At 40.7% G+C, this 22,561-nt stretch overlaps 1 protein-coding gene across 4 annotated transcripts in view; it reads right to left on the bottom strand.

Annotated features, from left to right (window-relative positions):
- Window positions 1-315: 315 nt before the first annotated feature.
- LOC117231719 (protein FAM214A) overlaps window positions 316-22,561 on the bottom strand; it is a 43,582-nt gene continuing 21,336 nt past the window's right edge. Inside the window, exons 1-9 of one of the 4 annotated variants that reach the window (XM_033490416.1) lie at window positions 10,898-11,073; window positions 10,419-10,633; window positions 9,695-9,915; window positions 8,962-9,184; window positions 8,254-8,419; window positions 5,271-7,761; window positions 4,811-5,132; window positions 4,366-4,565; window positions 316-3,735 (exon numbers count right to left, since the gene is read on the bottom strand). In XM_033490416.1, coding sequence (XP_033346307.1) covers window positions 3,567-3,735; window positions 4,366-4,565; window positions 4,811-5,132; window positions 5,271-7,761; window positions 8,254-8,419; window positions 8,962-9,184; window positions 9,695-9,915; window positions 10,419-10,633; window positions 10,898-10,958 — 4,068 coding nt within the window. In that variant the 5' untranslated portion in view covers window positions 10,959-11,073 and the 3' untranslated portion in view covers window positions 316-3,566. Of the gene's footprint in view, window positions 3,736-4,365; window positions 4,566-4,810; window positions 5,133-5,270; window positions 7,762-8,253; window positions 8,504-8,961; window positions 9,185-9,694; window positions 9,916-10,418; window positions 10,634-10,897; window positions 11,080-22,561 lie in introns of those variants that run through there. The other 3 variants (XM_033490417.1, XM_033490418.1, XM_033490419.1) reach the window with 3 other exon arrangements.

Raw genomic sequence — 22,561 nt, 5'->3', positions numbered from 1 at the left:
GTTGTAATGCATTGCTGTAGTTTTATTACGTTTGGCCATGCGTACCATAAATGTGAGTTCGCTCTCGACAAATGTTTCTCTCTGACCTCACGCTTCGCTCGCTAAAAATAATAAAAAGTATATCTTAATAATAACAATAATTTTCATTTATAAAATAACACTACCCTATGTACATGTCTGGCGTCCATCAATGTGTTCAGGTGACTCAACAAATGACTCAACAAAACGTTCTACAATTATCATTGACAAATAAAGCTCGCAATTATCATTGATCGAACGGTGCTCGTCTTCTTTTCTTTGCTGTTTTTTTTTTTTTTTCAATTATCAAGAGACCGAACAATCGATGATAATTTACAAATCAGGTTCTAGCCACGTCGACGTTTGGTAATTAAAATTATATACTGGCAATAAAAAATAACTTCCATTAAAAAAAACGCTTTAAAATGTAATCGAATGAAAACAAAAACTAAAACACATTGGAGAAAATTGATAAAACGAAATGGAAGTAATTATGAAGAATAAAATAAAATCTTTTATGGCCGAGAAATAAAAGTTAAAATAGTGATCGAAGCTGTTGGATTCGAAACGTTTGCGTCGTTGAGCGCTTTCAAAAGCCTATCTTTTCCTCATTTTCCTTTTGTTGTTAAGTTTGGCACCGTCGACTTAACTCGTCCCCCTTTTCCAGCAACAAGAGAATGCGTTTCGACTTCGAAGTAATTACGAACCATTATTCCGACAAAAGTTTATCACAATAATAAAATTCTTAGTGCGCGTCCTACAAGTTAGTGTACAAGTTAATCGTCTCTCGATTGCAAATTCCAAAAATACAATATTCGTATTCTCCTCCTATCTCAATGAATTTTTTCAAGAAAGGTACACTAATGAATTGCACATATTTTTCGTTCAATTTCTGTCGTATGAAAATTAATTACACGCATCGTTGAGATCTCCCTGTTAAAGCTACCAAGCGACTTTTCAATGATCTGGGAAAATATGCTATTAAAATTCGCAGTGTGTACACTTCGTTTTTCTAATCGTCCCACAAGCGAGATCCAATTGAAAAAAAAAATTCGCTTCCAATCGGTTGGCAACAGACATCCAATACTTTGGAAAACATTCATCGTGGCGTGGAAGTGATGATTTCAAAGTGGAAAAACAATAGAGAACAAGACGAGTTTCCCGTGATTTTTAGAGATTTTTCAATGGACCTCGCTTTTGCTTTCTGCTTCTGTTCAAATGGGATCTCTCGATCAGGCAAACAACTATCGCTAAAACCCCCTTAAATTGTTATTCAACGATTCATCTATGCTACAATGTATTTACAGCATGGCAGTGATTATACACTCTATATTTCCTTGCCGTACAATACACGTGCTACAAAAACTTTTGCAACGTTAAAACAGCTTAATTCTTCATCGACCAGTGAATTTTAAGTAATATTCTCGTATGATTCAGGCGAAGTATTATCGACGTGGATCAACGTAAACGTACTCGTCAGCGTACGTAAGAGTACACAACATATTTCTCGTTCTGAAAGACAAATTTCTTTGAACGAATCACAAAATCCATCTGTTACGTCTACGTGTCTCCACCGTGTCAAGTTAATCGAATTCTAATTTTAATAAGAGCGAGCACAACAAATGCCCGGAAATTCACCTGAATTGACATCTTATTTAAATAGCAAATTTGGTCGTATGTAGATCTAAAAAAATTCGACAATTTTTCATCTGACAGAAGTGGCAGAAGGCGCTGATAAGTTAAACGACGAATTAAAGAAGTTTCGCGATGAAAGAAAAGTCAGTGAGTGATCCTTCAGGTGAAATTCAAGCGGTATTCGTGCGAATGCGAATAGTTTTCTTCCTAAATTATCTTCCTGTTTTCTTGTTGATTTCTGTTTTCTCGTGCGCGTAGAAAAATAAGGGAAACGTACCGTCATTTAATACAGAGACAATAATGAGCGCCGTATAACTGCGAAATGTATGTGTAATTTTTTTTTTTTCGGTTAGTAGTTACGCTCGGTTACATTCCTCATACGACATTAGTATGATTATTAATTAATCTAGGACATATTCACTACTCAAATAGATACTTTATAATATAATTACTCTTTATAGTCTATCAAAATATTCATCACAGTGCTACGGACACAAGATTGTGTTCTGTTTATATGTGTAAATAATGATTCTTTTTCTTCGAGCAGGAAAAGTCGTGTAATCCAGCCACTCGTTGATTCGCAAACTACATCGTTTCACACGAAAGTGCCTTCTTACATTTTTCTTTCTCCCTTTCTCCCTCCCCCCTCTCACTCTCTCTCCCTCTGTTTCTCTTTCTTTTTCTTTCTCTTGTTGCTTTTTTTTAATAAAATAAACGACGATGTCAACCGTCTTTCAATTTTCTTCTGAAAATATCAACGAATCGATAAATGGTATCTATTTAAATTACACTTTAAACGATTTCCTAGATCACATAGTTCTCTGTTTATCATTTGTACAATAGTTTGAGGATTCTTTTAAATGTCAACGAGAGACCTGATTCTTGATATTTTCTATGCTCGTATCACTTATTTCTTCTTCCTTCTCTCTTTTTTTACTTCTTTCTTTTACTAACGTAGAGTGCTACACACATATGACAGTATCATCCCGTTTAAAAAATTCTTAATCGACTTTTACACATGACTTATATTTACAACAATAAACCAGAGAGATGGCCTAGCAAGGAGATCGTCTATCTTATAATTAAATCGACGAACTCGGGACAACTAGAAACCTTATTCGTTTCCGTCTGAAAATATACGAATGCGTTCGAACGCGAGAAATATGAAAGACAAAAATTCAAAGCGACAATCGTCGCCGAAAATCCGAGAACGCGTACAGTGTATAAATTCAATTCAACGAAAAACAATAATTCATTCAATTGAACTAAAAATTTGGATCCGCAAAGAAACTAAAACCGAAAGAAATCATTGTAAGCTGAAATTAACATACGCCTTGTTTTTCCGCGTTGAAGATAGCATTACCGGCAATTTGAGAAGAAAGAAAATAAATTGTAGCTAAACAATAAGCAAAACAATTCTTACTAAAGCGGCTCGCAATATGCCCCTTAACATTCCTTTCTCCCTACCAATCTGGAACGTTACATTTACGAAAAACAATCTTTTCTTCTGAAACTTCCTGCAAACATCTTTCTCCAAACTGTTACGTTGCCTTCTCATATTCTTCGCGAAAATAATCTCAAAATATGAATGCCCTACTAAGGACCGCCAATATACCTTCCTTTTGCGAAGGATGGTCTTAATTTACTACAAAAATCTTTCTCCATCTGGACATTTTCTCCTTTTCTTTTACAACCTTCTTTCCTCCTCTTGAAAAGGCCATATTCACCAAGATTTTCTATCAGCTCCTTTTCATGATCATTCTTCGGTAATGTGAAAGATTTCTCAGGCATCATTTCGAGAAGATCTGTTTGGAATTCTAAAAAACAAAAACTGGTCTCTGCTAAACCTCTGCATGAAGGGGACTAGGCGAGCGGAGTGACTGACAGCAACCCCATGGAAAGAGCCACGTGGCTCAGCACCTTGGCGAAAATTTCGGGTTGGTAGGACCATGGATGTAGCTTCGCAGTTCCTTTGGTGGCTCTGATCCAAAATCCGACGCCGTGTCAACGTCGGACTTGCGACAAATGATCATACGAATGTCCGTATGCAGATAAATCCGGCCAGACTTACCGGACATAAATCTGAAATGAAATATTTAATTTTAGCGTGGCAATAGAGCGATCTCTGAATGCATGTGAATGTTAGTTGCATATTGATAGGTAGAGAGTCAGTTAAGATTCAGTTAGTTATAGAAGAAAGCGATAGAAAAGCGTAAAATAGCGAAGATCGTTACAGAAAAAAACGATCGTGGCTTCCAGAAGTCTCTTGTATTATAATTAAACAATTAATAATATTAGTGAATTGACAATTGATATTCTTTAGAATATTAAAATTTCAAAATTGTTAAACTTTACTATCTTAATATTCCACAATTTTACATGAAGTTTCGTTAATACTAATTTAATTGATGTTAACAGTTTAACGGTTTAATTAATATTAATAAGATTCTGCAAAAAGATTCAGATGTATACATTGAAGTTTACATTACCTGTCAGTATTGTTATTCTAAAATATTATTTATTTACTATTTATAAAGAAATTCGCACGAGGAAGCCTCGATTACTGTTAGAAACACTAGGTATGAAATCTTTAAAACTTTAATTAACGAGGAGAGGGATCATCCCTCGACCATAGATAATTAAAATTTCAATGTTTACAAAGCGGACAAAATTCGTGGTCTCTAACAGAAACTGAGATGTTTCCTAACGTACCTAAGATGTACGAGGTAGCGTAGTGTTTTATCCCGTAGTGTTCTCTGACGTAAAAAAGTATGAGATCGTGGTGGCATATCAGAAAGATCGTATAGTACTACGAACATCTTAACGACTGTACCCAAAGGATTGAGAAGTGTTACTTGAATAGTACCGCTTCTTGGTACTTGGTAGCCCTTTTTGCCCAAATTAATATGTGCCTATGAAAAAGTAAACGGAGTTTGTCTCATCAATGTCCCGTTATATTTCTAAATATATCATTCAAACGCAACATTGGTAACAACAAAATTCCTTTTAATTTAAAAAAACAGGGAAAAAGATGAAAAATTGCCAATTCGTAATATTCCAATATTACAAAAGAAAAAAAAACAGATAAAAAGTAGAAGAAATAACAAAACTCAAATGAAATAGAAAAAATACAGTAAAGAACACAAGATGTACGTACGAGATAGGGCGTAGAAACTTTATCATTGTCACCGAGCGTATAGAAGAACACAGTGACTGGAAGCTTTCGATGTTTCGGACAGAACGAACCGCTGGCACCTAATTCCGCCGTGAAACCGTGAACGGTGGACACAGGTTCGAGTCTACCATTTAAAGCTGATTCCTCGAAGCTGCCTAGAAGAGCATGACTCTGCGGTCTACTGCGAGAAGTTGAACGTCTTTTTGGTGTCTCCTCTCCTTCCCCGAGATTCTCCGTCTCTCTGTCTGCTTCTTCCAAAGACACTGCACCTGGACTTGGCGGAGTGTTCAACTCGAACAGAGCACTGAAACGAAAAGCTCATTTCAACTAAAGGAATCTTTTCACCGATATGTTCTTGTACCGTATATAGAGTTGGCTGACGAGGAAGATATCGAATTTAAAATGTGATCTCGTATTTTTCACCTGTTTCTTCGATTCGTACCTTCTTTTTGAGGAGACGGTGTTCAGACTACTATCGTAATCGAAACAACAGCTGCCTCTTCTCAATGGAGCTGGACTAGATGTCAATGGTAAACCGGTTCTACTATGGAACACCATCGAAGCTGCGTTTTCCAAGGATCGTCGAAATCTTTCTTGTTCGATGGCGGTCGGTACCGCTTTATCCACCGTTTCGTCCTCCTCCGTGATGGCGTTGTCTTTACCAAGACTATAATTTCGATTCTTCTTCCCGACACTCGGAACAGAATCTTTGCAAAGCTTCGATACAGTTTCATCTTCCTCCTCTTCCTCCTCGTGCTCGGTTATGCTATCTTCGTCGTTTGTACTATGCAGTCTATTTTGCCATTTGGACGTCTCGACTTCGTCGTAGTCGCAGCTATCCTTCTTGTAATTTGTACTATAGATACGTGAGTTTTGATGTGCGCCATTTGTACTAAGCTCTGAAGGATCGGGGCTCGCGTCACGCTTCTCCGTTTCTTCGGTAATGTTCGAGAAATTTATCCTTCTCTTTGCTTTGCTATCCCTGAAGTTCTTTGGATCGTGTAGGCTTGGTTGGACGTTGTTGTACATGAACGAACGTTGACCGATCTGTTGGATCGCATCCTGCGGATTATCCTCTGTCGAAGTTAATTTCTTCTCGTGCTCCTTCTTGAAAAGCTGCCGGAACCGATTAAATCTCTTGTTGAACGCCATTGGCAGAGACTTCTCATCCTCCATTGACAGTTTCTGTTCCTGATACTTCTCGTTGGCCACGTTATTTCGATTGCTTTCCATTTCGTTGGTGGTCATTGCCAACGTGGACCTCGATTTGGTCCCACAAGGAACCTCCGACTGGTTCCCTCGGTCTTTGCTGGTTCGCAAAATTGCTCCCAATAATATATCTGCTTTGTTCGACACGTTCTGCAGACAGTCCACAGTGTCGTTCTTCCTCTTCTCGGAATTATTGCATTTGATCGCCTGTAGATTCTCGTTCGATTCATCGCCATCCAGCTTCTCGCGTTTCTGGGGATTGTAAATGTTCTTATTGCCATAGATCTCAGCGAAATTGGTCTTCTCTAAAGCTTGTTGGTCGTTTTTCCTACATAACTTGTGATTGCAACTTTCGCAGGACTTGGCACGGTTCACCAAATTATTTGTCGAACATTCGTTACTCTCCACATTCCCGCACTTCGTTACCAGCTTAGTCGTTCCATCTTCTACTGCTTTCTCCGGCTTCTCTCGTCTCTTTACCGTCCTGACACTTGTCCTCTTACGTTCAGTCGGTGTTCTAGTTCTTAAAACAGCCAGAACTTCGTCGAATTCTTGCTGGCTCAACTCCAGATTGCAATTTTTAAATCTCATTTCGTTTCCGTGTTGCTCCTGACTCTTCAAATTCGCAGCTTTCACCTTATTCTCTATGTAGTTGATGTTTGGCGTGACTCCGAGAACTCGTCCAGGAACCTTGGTGAACCAATCCAAGAAGCCTCCTTCCTCTTTTGTTCTGTCCTTATCATCAGGAAACGATAGCTTGGATATTAATTGACTCAAATCCTTTCTGGATCTCCCTTTGTTATTGACGCCCCTGTCCGAGTCCGTGTCCAAAGCTTCTCGTCCAGACGATACCGCTCCAGAATTCGATAACTTGCACGACGACTTGACACAGCTTTGATGCACCATGCAAGTGGAGTTTAAGGAATCCTGCTTTAAACGATTATTCGTCGATGGACCTGGATTTGATTCGTGGAAAGGACTGGGTTGCCTAAAGGGGTTGATCACGAGACTCGAATCCTTACTGACTGGCGCTTTGTAGATTCTCTCAGAGTCGTTGAAATAAGTTTCCTTGTTTCCGCGTAAGCTCTGAAAAGCGCACTTGCCATTTGCGTTACTATTATTCCAAGACTCAACAAATGACCACGGCAGCGACGAATTGAACGGTATCAGATTCTCAAATATCCCATTCTTCTCTGACTTTATCTCTCGTTCTTTCTGCTTCTTCTCTAAATTGCATTGTTTATCTTTAGAATTCGACAACGATTTTGCGTCACGATCGTCGATCGTTCGTTTGTACCGTTTCTCAGTGTTCCCATCTCGCCCGTCGATGCTCAGCTGCGTCTTAAAACACCGCTCCAGATTATCTGAGTTTAGGTTTTTCCTATTCCTGATACTGTTCTCCTCGAATTTGCAGTTCTGCCCTTGCACAAGTTTAATACCGCGATTGATCGAGATCTTGGCGGAACATTTCGGGTAGCTGGAGCTCTGACTGTCTTTCTTCGATTCTTGCGTTACAGCTTCCTGTACCGAGGGAAGAGGCATCGGTTGAACCGTAACGCAGGAATTTGCGTCTGTTGGACCACACGGAAGAGATCGACGACGCTTTCTCTCGCGGTTCTGTCGTGGAATCGCTGACGGTGGCGGTGGAACGTCCTCCTCGTCGCAGGGACAATGATGTTTGCCGGGCTTGTTGCAAGGTGTTTGCAGTCTGTCGTCCACCAGAGCTGTTCCAATAAAACATACTTCTTTCACGACATATTCTAGCTTCGGTATCGTAATGGACGTATTTCGAGCATCATCTTCGCTAATTTATTAACAATTTGACAAAGCAAAAAGGAAGGAACATATTTTGCTAATTTAGTAACAATTTAAAGAAGCAATGAAAGAGAAGAAACTTATGCTTTGTAATATAATTAACCCTTTCGTAACTAGGTACAAGATATCTCGGTAACACGATGTCGTCATTACGAGATATCTTAGGGTCGCAATGACGATATCGAGTCAACGATATATGTACACATGTACGTATACATGGTCGCGAAGGATTTAAGAAAAAAGAATCGAGAAGCAATATGACGTTTACCCACTTATTTAATATAAAAAAATGAAAAGACGATAGTTCGATGTATGGCCAAATGTACATAAACTGAGACACTCGGAAGATGATATTCGAACGTCGAAATATTACGCTGATCGATTCCAATTCCCCTCATTACCAGGCAAGACAAGGGCTTCGGGATTTTGCGCAGCGCTCGGAACCGGGATAGCCTTGGTAGGTGTCAAAGCCCTCGCTACACCCTCCTCGTCTTTCTCTTTGATCGGATGCAACGGACAGGTGAGAATCGGTACCTCTTCCATCCTCGGCAGTGCCCACACGGTGACCTAAAATTTACACGAGAAATCCTCTTCAGCTCCATTAAATGCAGTCGCGGTACTTGGAACGAGATTGGGTAGCCGGTGACTCATCTGCTGGTTAAAAGTAGGCATTCGTTAGTGTCCTCGAACCACCAGAATAGAACCGTGGAAGGTACTCTGAGTACGTGGACGAGAGAACCACCATGCGAATTACATGGACAGTTCGAGGAACATTGACCTCGCCTTTATCGTGAGTCAAACGCATCATTTCGAGCGTTCCCAGCGAGCTATTGCTTGCCAGGGAATCCTTGGATCGATTAAGCGCATCTATCTTCATCCAACGAGCTTTCGCTCGTAATATGTTTCAACGCGAATATAAAAGAGGCAATGATTTTCATGAAACGTGTAATGTGAGAATAAAGGAACATCGAACGTGAGAAGGATATGTTAATCGATATCACAGACAGTTCAACTTTTCGTTTGCCAATTGATGACAATGTTCCTGAATTAATGGTATAAGCGGACGATTTAAAACGACGCTGATAAACGATAAGAATCGATTCTTTTACTTTTATAGAATTTCCATCTCCCTGGCCAGCTAAGGGGAACGTGTGCTCCACGGGTGATTCCCGGAACTTTCTCAGATTTTCTTCGTTATATGGCACCACCCTCGTCACGATGTAACTGGGATCGACACCGTTGCTCCTGGACCACCATGCAGCGACTTGGCTGAAGTGAAGTCGTGAACGGACTGCCTGATATAAACCGTAGAAGTTCATCGTCTCTGGGCTCCTGAACATTGTTATTCGTTCGATTTGTTAGTGTCAAAGAAAGATATTTCTTGTTCTTTGTTTTGTCTTCTTCAAAGAAAGAAGAAAATTAACCAACATGATCCAATTAATCACTCGCCGAGACATACATTCACGTTCAAAAGTCTTAGTAAAAAAAAATCTTTAATAAAATCATTAGTATGTCTATCGTATAAAGTACCAAGTTAAATGAATTACATTTAATCGCATTCAGTTGAGCCAATTATTTCAACCATTGAATGTTATTGATCTTCATGGTACAATATCTCTTACACTAAGATAACTATACACTTTGTAAAAAATATAATTATACATAGATTATAATTTTGATATATAAACATGTTATATTTGCGTTGCAAGGTGTTTTTCTCTTATAAAAGTACGATCAATTTCGCTAACGAATCGAGTGAAAATTTGTTTGTCAAGAGGGATTAGTTACGTATGCTATTATCGTTGAAATAAATAGTCTAGAGCAACTGATTGGCATACTTACTTGCTGGGAACGACACAAACACACCAATACTCCAGCAGCATCTCCGACGCTTGTTGCCATGGTGAGATTGATAAGGACGGCACAGTGCAGATCGGGTTCTTGCACGTAGATTTGGCCAAACCGCATGGACAGTTGCTGCACAACACCACTTCGATGGACAGGAACGAACCAATTGCAATACGATCGGCGATCTCTCGAACCAGTACAAGATATCGATCGCACTGCACAGATTATATGAAAAAAGAAAGGCAAATGAGAAAACCATTGTCTATAGAAATTTTAATTACTACGATTTCAATAGAAGGGGAAACGATTTAACGACGTCATTCTGTTATCGAAACAAAGGTTACAGTGGCGAGCACATAAATAGGGGACACGTTTATTTTACAGACCTGACTTAATTCGGTCTGTAATTATTATTCGAAATAAAAATTTGAAACAACGTTTCAGGCCATAGGAAATGTATTCTCCAATATTCTACTATTAAAGTGAGCAGAAATACAACTGATTTCTAATTATTACTGCAAGTAAACGTTCAACGATCGTTCTGTATTTCTACGTATTTTTAAATCCTGTGTTGTAATAAAGAACGAGAACAGAATACCTCATAATATAATTAAGATTACTAGTAGTTGTTGTTTCCTTATTTATACGCTGGCCACTGTATGTTCTTGGAGAAGCGGTTTAGATATCGTGGAAAAGATTACGAGAACAATTTTCTTACCAAGTAATTATCTTCTTCGCACACGTGGTCATTAGGCACCGACTGCATAGGCGCTGCACAATGTGGGCCCTCTTTGTAGCCACGTGGAGGGCCCTGAATCCTCCCTTCGCACACCAGGACTCCAAGGGCTCGGAACACGCTAAGAATGCCACCCCGACCGCCAACCCCATTTGGGCTGGGAATGCCTCCTGTCACCGCACCTAGGCAGTGCATACCTGCAACGAAAACGAAAATTTATCATTGGCAATGAAATTTATTCGATATTATTTCCGTATATTACTCGATAGTTTTGTATCGATTATCAAAAAAAAAAAAAAAAATTAAATTTCTTCATCGATCGAGTTTCTTTAATAAGAAATCGAGAAAAATGATTTTTAAAAGGCGTTTAAAAAATGTTTGAAGCAACTGGGATGCGCGATTGGTAAATCGTAGAAGATTAGAATAATGGTTTTCCAGAGGAAATCAGCGCGAACACGAACCTGTGCGCATTCTCCTTCTCTGGAAGCAATTTCCAACGCACTGTAATAGGATCGTGGACATTTTCGAGAGCTGGTCTCGAGGGAATGAAAACTGGAACGATTCGCGCACGAACTCCGCTATCGTTAATCTTAAGCGCGCTACCGCAACGGACCATCCTTCGAACTAGGCTCAGGTAGTTTTTTCGCGATGCTCCTTATCGGAGACACGAACTTTGCTGTCCAAACTGGCCGCGTTTAGAGTCACAGAGACTGGCGCCAATCACCATTGCTTTTTGTTTCTTTGTGAATCGTCACGAACACAACAGTTTACGTTCATTCCGTTCTTCTGTACTCCATTGATCCATTGTTTAATCCCACTATGATCTTTCAACGTTTTATGTCTCTAACTCGTTTCTCCTTTAATCGAGCACTTTTAACGTTTCAATATCAACAACGCTTCCTTCTTATCTTCTTTAAACCTAAGGAATTCTCCAAAGATGCGATTCAGTCGGAGATGATCCAGAGAGGATGCAAAAGGTTTAACCTATAGAACAATTGTCTGACAAACGATGTGAGACATTCTGACCGTCTCTTATTGATTTCACTGTTCCGTTAATCGTCATTTTTTTTTTTTTTTTTTAATATTTCCACCTCGCAAACAACGACGTCCTAAAAGAGCTGTAGACTCGAGAAACTTTCACCAATTTCAAATAACCCGAATGAAAATTTCATCGAAGCTTACTATCCGAATATGTGCACATAAAATCATTTAACGCGCTTGAATTTACGAAACTAAAATGCTAATAGCTATGAAACTTTGTTCTACAGGGTTCTGCAATAATAAAATGTTTCCTTCGATCTGCTTCTCCTGCAGATCAACAAGTTTCCTATAGGAAAAGCCACCAATCGCTGGAGCGCGTGAAAACAAGGCATGTAAACGCATAGAAGCATAGAAAATTGCGCTTGTAGGGCATCGAGATATCGGCTGCACAGATATGATGGTCAGGCTTTCGTACGGTTTTTCTCGTTTCTTTTTGCCCGACATCCGATCCGAGATTTCGTCGTCCGTCTTCTGCCGGTCATTATGTAAAGGTGAATACGCAGGAGGGCGATGGGCATTATTTATAACTTTGCCCGCCGCCATATGCGGCGAAAGCGACCAACCGGATTGGCTTCCTCGCCACTTTCCTCCGAGCGTTTCAGCATTCGAGCGAACGGACACAGAATACGCTACGGTGTAACGCTATTCATCGGTGGAAAACTTCTCGGAAAATGTAACTCACTTTTCGTTGAAATTCGATAAATCCTGTGGAAGATACTTGAGAACGAGCTCACGGTTTGACGAGAGAAATATCTCATCCAGAAACGTTCTATGCTTCGCACTATGAAACTATGTTTAGAATAGTTGTTCCTTGCTATTCGTCCAGGCAAAGTATCGCATATTTCGCCACTCTTCTTCAATTCCACAGGACCTTGTACCATTCGAGTAATTAATTACGAGTGATATTCTTAATTGTAATTAATTACAAGTTGAACTTCTATTTCGAAGGTAGAGCGACAACGTTAGAAGATTCCTGCTAATCCGCTGAATTCTACTTTTCAACGACAGTATCGCTATTCCTTTCGCTTGGATTCTGCAATTGTACAAAATACGAAGAAATTGGAGTATTTTAAGATTAAACGTAGAACGTTGGAAAGGTAGAAAATATTCGTAAAATATAGAAAATTTTATCCATCCATCGAGAGAGAAGCTCAACGATCGAGTGGAACAAACGTCCATTTCATCTTCTCAGAACGTAACGCGATTGGCAAGAAAAGCAAAGGAATCGTTCGATCGATAAGATCGTATTATATATACATGGGAAAATCAAAACGACGAAACCACGGTAGAAAAATCAATAAGATCGCAAGAAAAACGTCGCTGTCGCCACGGAAATTTCACCGACGATAACTTCAACCCCCGCGACGATTTCCCCGCCGTAATCACGCGGATCTGTCGCGGACATATGTAGTTTGAGTAGCAAATGAAACGATTACGTCCGTGCACTGAGACTCGACTCGCGATTAGGCGACGCGAAAAATTGCCGAGAGCCACAGAATAGGAGCTGGCGCGACTCGCGCTCGCACGATGAAGAATTTGAATAAAGAACTGCGCGGCACTGCCTCTCACACTTGGCGTCTTTCACGTGTGTCGAGGGTCTGTGTACAAGGGAGAGCTTGTGGGGCTCCACGAGGGTGATCGTACTCGGGTGTCATGCGCAAAAAGTTCGTAACCCTTGGCGAAATCCTTCGAGAGACGCTGTCCAGGATTAAGAGACAACCAGCGCTATCGAGATACTCTTTATTTTATAAAAAAAAAAAAAAAAAAAAACGATCCAACTGATTTGCGACCTAATCGATATCGATTGAACAACGTTCCCTTTACGAGTGAAGGATTAGTCCTTGATTACTGTATACTAATCGCTTGGAACGATCGAGTATTTTTAAGCTCGAGTCGCGTCAGAGTCTTGGAATAATCCAGTCGCTAGAAAAAGTTGCTTTCTACCGCTTCTAATCGCATCGTCCGATAATACGTTGCTGGAATCTTGTTAGCACCCGGCACCGTACTCGTATAATTAGTCGCTCTAAATCCTGGAAAGTAAGTTGACCAGAAGATGGCTGGCGAACGGTGTTTTTAATCGACACTGCCAGACGCAGCTTCTTAAACGGCAGAATGATGGAACGAATATGAAGCTGAGCTAAAGCCGAGGATCGATCAGGGATGAAAAGCAGACGTCGAAAATTCGCTACCTTCCCAGGAGTAATACATCAAGTTACTTTGAAAAGAACAAGAGCGGATCTTCCATCGGTGATAAGTATCAAATAGTGAAAAAAGTACTAAAAAATTATCGTTATCCGACACGAAAGTTCAGGATATTAAGTTACTGCTCTAAGCTCGCAGAGATACGTTCGTGAGAAACTTGCAGTTTTGATTGGAAGGCTCCGGAGTGATCGAAGGACGAAAGAAAATCCTTCGCCGACGATAAGCACGAGAGAAATAAAAAAGATAATAAAAAAGGTTTTATTACAGGATACAGAAGATCCAAGTGCTCGTTTCCTGTTCCAAGCTCGGATGCTTTACGATGTACACGTGGGGATTAGCCATTTCGATGAGAGATCCAAAGTAATGGAATCACGAAAGACGGTCTTTCATCGATGATACATATCAAATGCCAAGAAGTAATAGAAAAAATATTGTTACCTAAAGTTCAGGGAATATTAGGTTTCTGTCTGACTGATTCTTACTTTTTCGTTAAAATTACGAATTTGTAATCCCGATCGGAGATCCAGAATGATCAATTCTCGTCGATGATACGCATCAACGAAAATGAAAAGGACGATAAAAAGGATCTTTGATAGGATACAAAAGACCAAAGTACTCGTTTCCTCTTCCAAGGTTCGATGCTTCACGATGCACGCGTGAAAGATTAGCAATTTCGACTCAGGAGCCAAAGTGGTGAAAGAATGGAAGCAGATCTATCGTCGATAATACGCATGGGAAAATGAAGAAAGTGGCAAAAGATTACTATTGCAGGATACCTAAAAGCGTGCAAAGTACTTGGCTCCTGTTCCAAGTCTATAGCTTTGAGAAGCACGCTTGAAAAACTTGCAATTTCGACTCGAGACTCAAAGTGATCCTGCGCGAAACTTTGACTGCGCGATCAAAGCGGCGGAGGCCAAGGGTTTTGGCTTGGTCATTGGTCGAGGGCAAGCCGTTCGAACGTCGAAGACCTTCGCCAAAGCAGCGAGGAAGGGATTGGCGTTACAGAATAAAAGGCTCGGGTCGTGCGAGCTACGAAGCATGTATTATAGTTAGCGACACGGGAGGCTGAGGGAAAGGGCGATGCGCTTCTGGTGCAGCACGGTGTGAATGCACTGGCTGGTCCAGCTGAGAAAACACCGGCTTGTTGGCGCCAGTATTATCCAGCGCGTAGTAAACAAGCTGCTCAGAATTATTCGGCCAAACTTATACTTTCGCGACTCGCTTCGTACTTTCTCATCGTCGAATATAACCAACGCGATCCGCTCTTAATTACCTCGACCTTCGCGCGTTTCCAATAAACATCGCCGATCCTGGGAATTCGTCGAAGAATAGGTCGTTTAAGAAACAATGGAAAAAAAAAGGGAGAAAGTCGAGGAGGAAACGCACAAGAGCGAACCTTTTGGAAACACAATAGCAACTAGGTTGCAAAATCCTTGCGTGGAATCTGAACTTCGAGAATTGCGCGAGATTTGCAGCCGCGTTGTGGAAGATTTTACGCTCTCTGAGCATCGAACTGGGACCAAAGTTTCCAATATTTTTCACTCTTTCTAATAGGAATTCTAATAGGAAAATTTATTAACTCGACAACCGGGGACTGTGCGAGACGGTGGACTAGCAAACAAGCAGCGATTATTAGTAACTAAACGACTATCAATTATCGCCATCCGTGTGACAGTTAGCATAGGCAGAACTCGAGAAGCTTGGAACGTAGCAAAGCGCAGCTATCGCGTTCTTAAACGCACGATGTACAAATACAAGCAACGAGCCATAGAATTTATCGAGAAAAGAAATGAAAGAACGAAGATTATACGATCGGTATTTTGGCGTAAAAGGTAAGAACGTAAAAATGTGCACGACTTGTACGTAAAATAAGCGGAAAGAACTGGTTCGTCATCGCTGTTGGTTTATTGCATGTATCGCATTTCGATATGCATTTTGTCGTCGATAAACTGTCATTCATTTGTCGACGCTTTATGATCCGATAAAGTTTTTTTAGAAAGTCAAGTTTGGTTCAATGAACACTACAAAGCACATCGTGCTTTATGCTCGATCGAATTGGCTGGCAGAGACCAGGCGAAGTATATGCGAAGTGCGTATTAACTTTTACACGTACCGGACAACGAACCGTGAAATTTATGGTTGAAACGCGTGCGTAAACGCATTAACAGAATTACACGGCACCCAGGGCTGCCTACTAATTATATTAACGAAGACGATTATCTTTTATACTAATTTGGCGGATATCAAATTCTCCCTTTGACGCGCAGATTCCCTTTTTATCGGAATAGAAACCAACTGTTGCAATCGTTTCGATGACACCGATGCACACTCTGTATGGGTTCAGTTTTTTATTGATTGAAATTTTATAAGTAAATTTAACAAATTATCTATGGACGTGAAGTCTGTAACTTGTAGCTCGTCGACTCGTTGATATTATCGATCGACTCGATTTTCTGATATTAAAAATTCAGTAAATCTCGAGGACAGAGAAACGATCGTTCTCCATATCGTTCATTCCAAATTCTTTGTAATTCTATGATCGTCAAGAGGTGGAACGTTGCAGAAATACACTTCAACTCCGACAAAGTAGAGAGCACATAGTGGAAAATAAATCGAGTCTACGTTGTTGCCGAAATAATTGGTTACAATCAGCGACATCCGGCTAGCCAGGGAGCAAATAAAATGCGAAATTACAGGTTCCCGGCTATGATAATCCATCGTAATGCGTGACAGTAAAATTTGTTACGTCTGCGACGTCATTACGCCTTATTGCTGGTGAGCTGCGGCTCTCGTCAGCGGCGTCGAATTAGAAAGCGTGCTTTTATAGACGAAATCGGTAGCAGCGTGTGCATCGTTATCGTTTCATTAACAAAATATCAACGTTCTTTTATCTCTTAGGGGCAATAAATGTCTCGCGATTCAACGAGCGTTCAACGTGTGCTGGAAACGAATGCAAAGGAAAAGCCGAGAAATTAGCAGCTGGCAACGGGCATTAAAAATGCAAAAGATTCGTGCCAGCTAGCTCGCTGTTATATTTCCCGTTTGCAAACTACCAACTGAAACGCAGCAAACGACACAAAGGCGAGCCGTATACTCGCGTTTCCCTTTCATTTATGCACCGCGAGCCGGAAGAAGCTTTTCGCGAAATCTACCGGCAGGCGAAAAGGATTTTTGCGAAACTAGCCGGACAAGTAATTAGAATCGAGGAAAAGAAACCGAACGAATTACTTTCCGCCGCTTCCTTACTCCTTTCTAACTCCTTTAATCGTATCGTATCGCGCTATATTTGTTTTTTTTATCTCTGCAAACTTCTTTCTCAGCGACCTTGCACTGTATTTTTATCGGTGGCATTTCTTAGCGTCCTTGCTTTATTTCATTTAACTTATTAAGCGAGTTGAATATCCTGTTCCATGCAAAGATAATCGCACGCACAATCGTACAAAGAAGCGAAGAAGGAAAAGAGAAATAATAACAATACGAAGAAGAGAAAGGTAATAGAAGGAGGATGAATAAAAGCAACAAGATAGGTGGTCGATTTAGCGCAAGGAAAGCTAAGCATCCGTTACCCAGTAGTTCAAAATCGAGGTTTTTAATGTATTTACATTTCATATGTAAAAAGGTCAATATGGTCAATCTGTTGTTGTTATCGCCGCTGGAATTGCGTTCGAAATAATTGATTTTAAGGAAATATTCAGGAAAGAGTAAGCGAATAGATAAATTATAATCATAGAGGATAAACAACGATATCGAAATTGATTCGATTTGACGTGCGTCAGCTGTTTTGGAATGAAGAAAGACAATGTAACTTGAGCAAAACGTGATAACTGAATCGACGAATCGTTTCGAACGAGGACAAAGGCGTTGCGAAAATCGCCGGAGAATCTCGCAACGCGAGTCCAAGGCGTAGCAATACGAGCTTATCACCGGCCAACCGGATGCATAATGCGCACGTAAAGCCACGTTTTCCTTCCCTAATCGCTCGTGTTTACACGCTCGATGAAGGAAATCATTGATGAGGACGAGGCCGTCTTCTGTTGCCACCGGTCCGTTACCAATTAGCTCGTTAACATGCCTCACAATGCGCTAAGGCCGCGCCTCTGCACACGCACATCCCGACCAATAAACCATCTCTAAATCCGATTCCATCTAAGCTCTGGAAAACAACATTCCTCTACCTCTAGCAAGCCGAGAGTTACTTTCTTAACCCTACTGCGCTATTTCCATTCACATTTTTCTCTATTTTCCAACCAATCGTATTCTTGTATGGTTGAAAAATGTCTTACGTTTGAAGATAAAACGGAGAAATCGTTATCGGTCGGTATATTCTATAGGATGAGATATAAGAAGGATATGAGTGGTAGGCATCGTTAAAAAATTGTAACGAAAAAACGATATACATAATGAATATGCGTTGCTACGCTACAAAGTACAAATAGATCAGGAATATTGAAATCTAGCAGCAGTTAGAATTTATCATAATATTTGTACGGTTGCAACTTCAACGACCAATGGACGAGAACTTGTACGAGCGATAAATTCAATTTTTTCGCTGTTGCCGATCATATGCGAGCGGTGAATATTTTGAAAAGGAATTGTAGTCGAAGTTGTAGAAGCATATATTACGATACCTTCTAGTTACAACTACTAGATTTAAAAATATTCCTGATCTATTCGTACTTTGTACCGCAATAACGCACATTAGCATTACAACGTTACATTTCGTGTATCGTTGTATCGTTCTGACTCTTTTCACAATGCCTTCAATGACACATGTTTACACGACGTTTTCCTCTTGTATACTAACGGAATATACTAACGATGTTTAACCTGATGCGTAAAGATCCGTTGAAACCGTTAAAAATTGACGAACACGAAACTGAAGGTGACACGTAAAACGATTTTCGAATTATTTTGGTCGATACAAGTAGTTAATGAAACGACGAACAATAAAGTTCGATTCACATTCGAACAAATAAGTTTCCCAAGGATAACGGATTTTGCGAGCGTTCAATTTCGGAGACTCGTTCCCACACAAGTCGGAAACAGAAATATCATCGAGGTAGCAGGCAGCGACGATAAACAGGATATTCTCTTTTACGGTCGCAAGTATTTTCTCGGCTCACTCGAAGCGAATCCCGAACACGTATGTACCGTACAATCAGTCGCAAAGACTGAAAAGGCTAACGATTGCGGACCGCCTCGCCAGGCAATCCTATAAATCTTCCTACGTCACGCGTCGTCGAACTCACCTCGTCGAGGTAGATTCGAGAGAACTGGAAACGATGATTTTCTTATTTCCACGCTGTATTCAGCCACCGGAAGATACCGCGTAGGAAGTCGGAGGTGTCTGCTGACCGCAAGGAAAAGGAACATTCAGCGAAATCGTAGCGGATTGCGTTTGAACGTCTTTTACCTTCAACCACTTTATTTTTATAAATCAGCGAGAAATCAAATGCAAAATTGGTGCACGGAGAGAAGAAGCGGATCGATCACGATGCACAACGAATTGAGCGAATCGTTGGCTAAAATAGAAAATCGTATGCAGAACCAGAAATGACTTAACTCAAGGACAAACGAAACATCTCTAAAGTGGAATATTTATGAGTTAAACGATCCTCCATCCTTTCGTCGGACGGATAATTTCTCAGGCAGAACTCAGCTGTTTATCCAACAACGGATCACTGTCATCGTGACAAAACCTTTCTGTCGTCCCTTCGTCCTTCGAGAAAAGGGTCGTCGGTTGCTGCGTCTAGACGCGGCCCGCTCACCCCTCTGATTTCGGAGGACGAAGAACGGAGGTTGAAGAACCCTGGCGGCATCGAAAAAAGCCAAACGGAGACAAAGAGCTGCTGATTACGCATGTGAAAATGGAGAGGAGTCGGCCTGCGATTAATCGGAAAGCCTCTGCAAGCAAATCTTCTGTATTATTTATATACTCTTCCTTTCGGATTTATCAGGGACCGATGTATAACGCTGTTTGTACCCTCGATTGGGAAAAAAGTTCAATCGCTATCGTTAAGATTAACGTATCGCTGTACATGTAATGTACGTATCTCTTTTAGCGACTCGTTAAAAAATGCAATCCTTTATTGCAATCGCGTGTGAGTTTATTTCTATAAGCCGCTTGTTGAACGTTTTTTATTTGGAAAACTCGATAAGAAAAAGCTCGTACAATCCAAAGATCAGTTTCTTTTTCAACCGACGGAGTAGAGGAAGATTTCGCAAGGGTTAATAAACCAAAGAGTAACATGATCGCGTAATAAATAACAGGCAAGGTCGATGGTAAAACAGTGGCAAATTTCGGCTCGCTATTTATCACGTACGTTTCGATTGTTCGTTATGCGAGTTACGGACTGAGAAAAATAAACTTGAAGATTGATCGTACAACGAGAATAACGAGAACTGACCTCGTTCCTTAAATTCTGCTATTATTTTTACACGAGTTTGATACCCTCTTTGATTGGGCTTGTTCTCGATTCTACGTCTCTACAGAGCTACTTTTTATTCCCTACACGATTTCACGGTCATTACGCAAAGCTCGAAACCAGTTATCGCCTTTTCCCATTCGATAGTATAAATTACGAGCGCTACTTCGACCGCGTTCGTGCTTCTTCTTTTTACTCGACGATAAATTCCTGCTTCGCGGGAACTATTGTGCAATGCAGCCAATTTAGCAGATTCTTTCCCTTAACGATACTACGCTGTTTATCGCGACGATATACAACACGCAAGGAGTCGGCCCGGTCTTTAAAAATTCGAAATCACGCGGTTCACGAGAAACGAATCGTGACGATAAGTATGTAAATGCAATAGAAATGTCTCGTTCGCGCGTTAAAGAAGAACGTGATTGGTTTGTCGCGAGATCTACGGTAATAAACAGAAATTTTTCCAACGATCGAAATGCGAAAGTAGAAAGACAAATATCTCCTATACTACTATTTTCTACATATTCAAACAGAAGAAACGTGTACTAAGTTCTTCTCGTTTTACGATGTTCTTATATTCTTACTCTCCTTTTCTTATTTCTACGTGCAAACTGTACGAATGCTTTTGCCACTCGCGGTATACATATTCCTCGTGAGATTTCGCGAAGAACATTCGAAGAACGAGAGAGAAAGGGCCAAGGAACATACGGAATTAATTCTACCTTTCAGCTTGACACAGTTGCGTAACAACGACGACGACGACGACAACGATGACCAACGACGAATTCGCTTCTTTTTCGTAGCCTTCGAAAGACAATGGGGACGGTTTTCGTTTTCTTCTTTTTTTGTTCACAATGAAACCGGGCAAAGTCGCTGGCAGTTTCGGCCGTTGCGCAAATGTAACCCTTTTCATGGGGAATAATGGAGAAACGCGAACTGTCAACAAGGAGTCGTGCGTTTCCATTGATTGCCTGCCGGAGCAGGCGAACAGCGCCGACCCTAAAAGACGTACTAACCGTTCAAGAAATCTCGAACTTGCTGCACCGGCCAGACTGCACCTTGTTTTCTTTCGTCACGTGCAGCAAAGAGATACAAGCCCGTGGCTGCGGACGTGACACAACAACAAATTTAAAGGGACTACAAAAATCTCGAATGGTACGAGCCGTTTCGAACGCATCTGCCCATCCCTGCGATCCCCCTATGCCGGCAATTAAACTTGGAGCGCCGATTTCTGCACGAATTTTACTACCCACAACACCGTTCGTAACTATCTCAATGATACAACTTTTATATCCTGTGTCGCTGACTAGCACCGTAAAAGATAAAAGTTTCTTTGTTACTGTCGATACATATGTATGACGCATTATTGGAGCAACGAGCATTGCCTTGATCATATTTGGTATAGAAATTAATTCAGCATTTTTATGTAAATTTATCATTTGCTTATCGACGTTGCTGCAATCGCACCGAATCAATTTCTACGTCCGATACAATCGATACGACGCTTCTTCGCCGTATCGGTATAGTATGTGTCGATAACGTTGAGCATTTCTTATTCAACTTTTATGGTAACAGCGAAGTAGCTTGTCGGTTTGTTGAATAAAAAATTGTAAAAGTTATATCGAGGTATATCTTTTCACAACTTACACTGTTCTTTCAGAACAATTTCTCATCGTTTATACGCAGATTAAGATTGAGTTTAGTCTACCAGCAAAGGCAATACATAAATGGTAAATTTAGGTAGAAATTACAGTTGTCGTTTGAAATTGTTTAAAAAGTGGCCGAATAACAGTTGAGCGATAGTGTTCTTCGAGCTTACCGAGAAGCTACTACGATGTTTCTTCTTATTTCGTTCGACGCCAGGGAGGATATTATGGTAATATCAAACGTTGAAAGCCAAGGAACTGGCTTCAGACGTAGAACTCGGAGAAACAGATACTGCTCTTAGCATAATCTTCTTAATCTCGCAGACCGAGCTCTTCTACGAAGAAGTACGTGCAGCGAACGAAGTTGAAAAGGGCCATTCTTGCGCGTATCGCCAGCTCCGCTTTATCGAATATCGCGGTAAATTTAATTCCGTTCCATTTTCGGTCGTGACATGTACAGCCCGTGTAACTTAATTATACTAATTTGCTTCTTGTCGCTGCGCAAACAACCATACCTTCTCCTTGCTCGCCATAGAACGACGGACGTGACACGAAGGTAATTAAGCGGACGACAAAAATCGGGATTTTGCCGCTCGAAAGCACCGATTCGCTTGCTTTGATGGCATTTACGGTCTAACGACACCCACGACTGATCTTGCTTTTACGTTATGGCTACTTCCATCGATGAGACTTTAAACTTAAACAGCAATCAATGACCCGATCAAATCGTACACACTTGGAATCTATTTTTACGACCTCATTCAGATTAATTCAAGCAGCTCGAGATCTCTCTATTTACTTGGCTATGCAC

The sequence above is a fragment of the Bombus vosnesenskii genome, unplaced genomic scaffold (genome assembly GCF_011952255.1).
Source record: "Bombus vosnesenskii isolate JDL3184/JDL3185 unplaced genomic scaffold, Bvos_JDL3184-5_v1.1 scf7180000013273, whole genome shotgun sequence".
NCBI lineage: Eukaryota > Metazoa > Arthropoda > Insecta > Hymenoptera > Apidae > Bombus > Bombus vosnesenskii.
The sequence above is the reverse complement of the archived record's forward strand: the minus strand, read 5'-3'. Positions and strand labels throughout refer to the sequence as shown.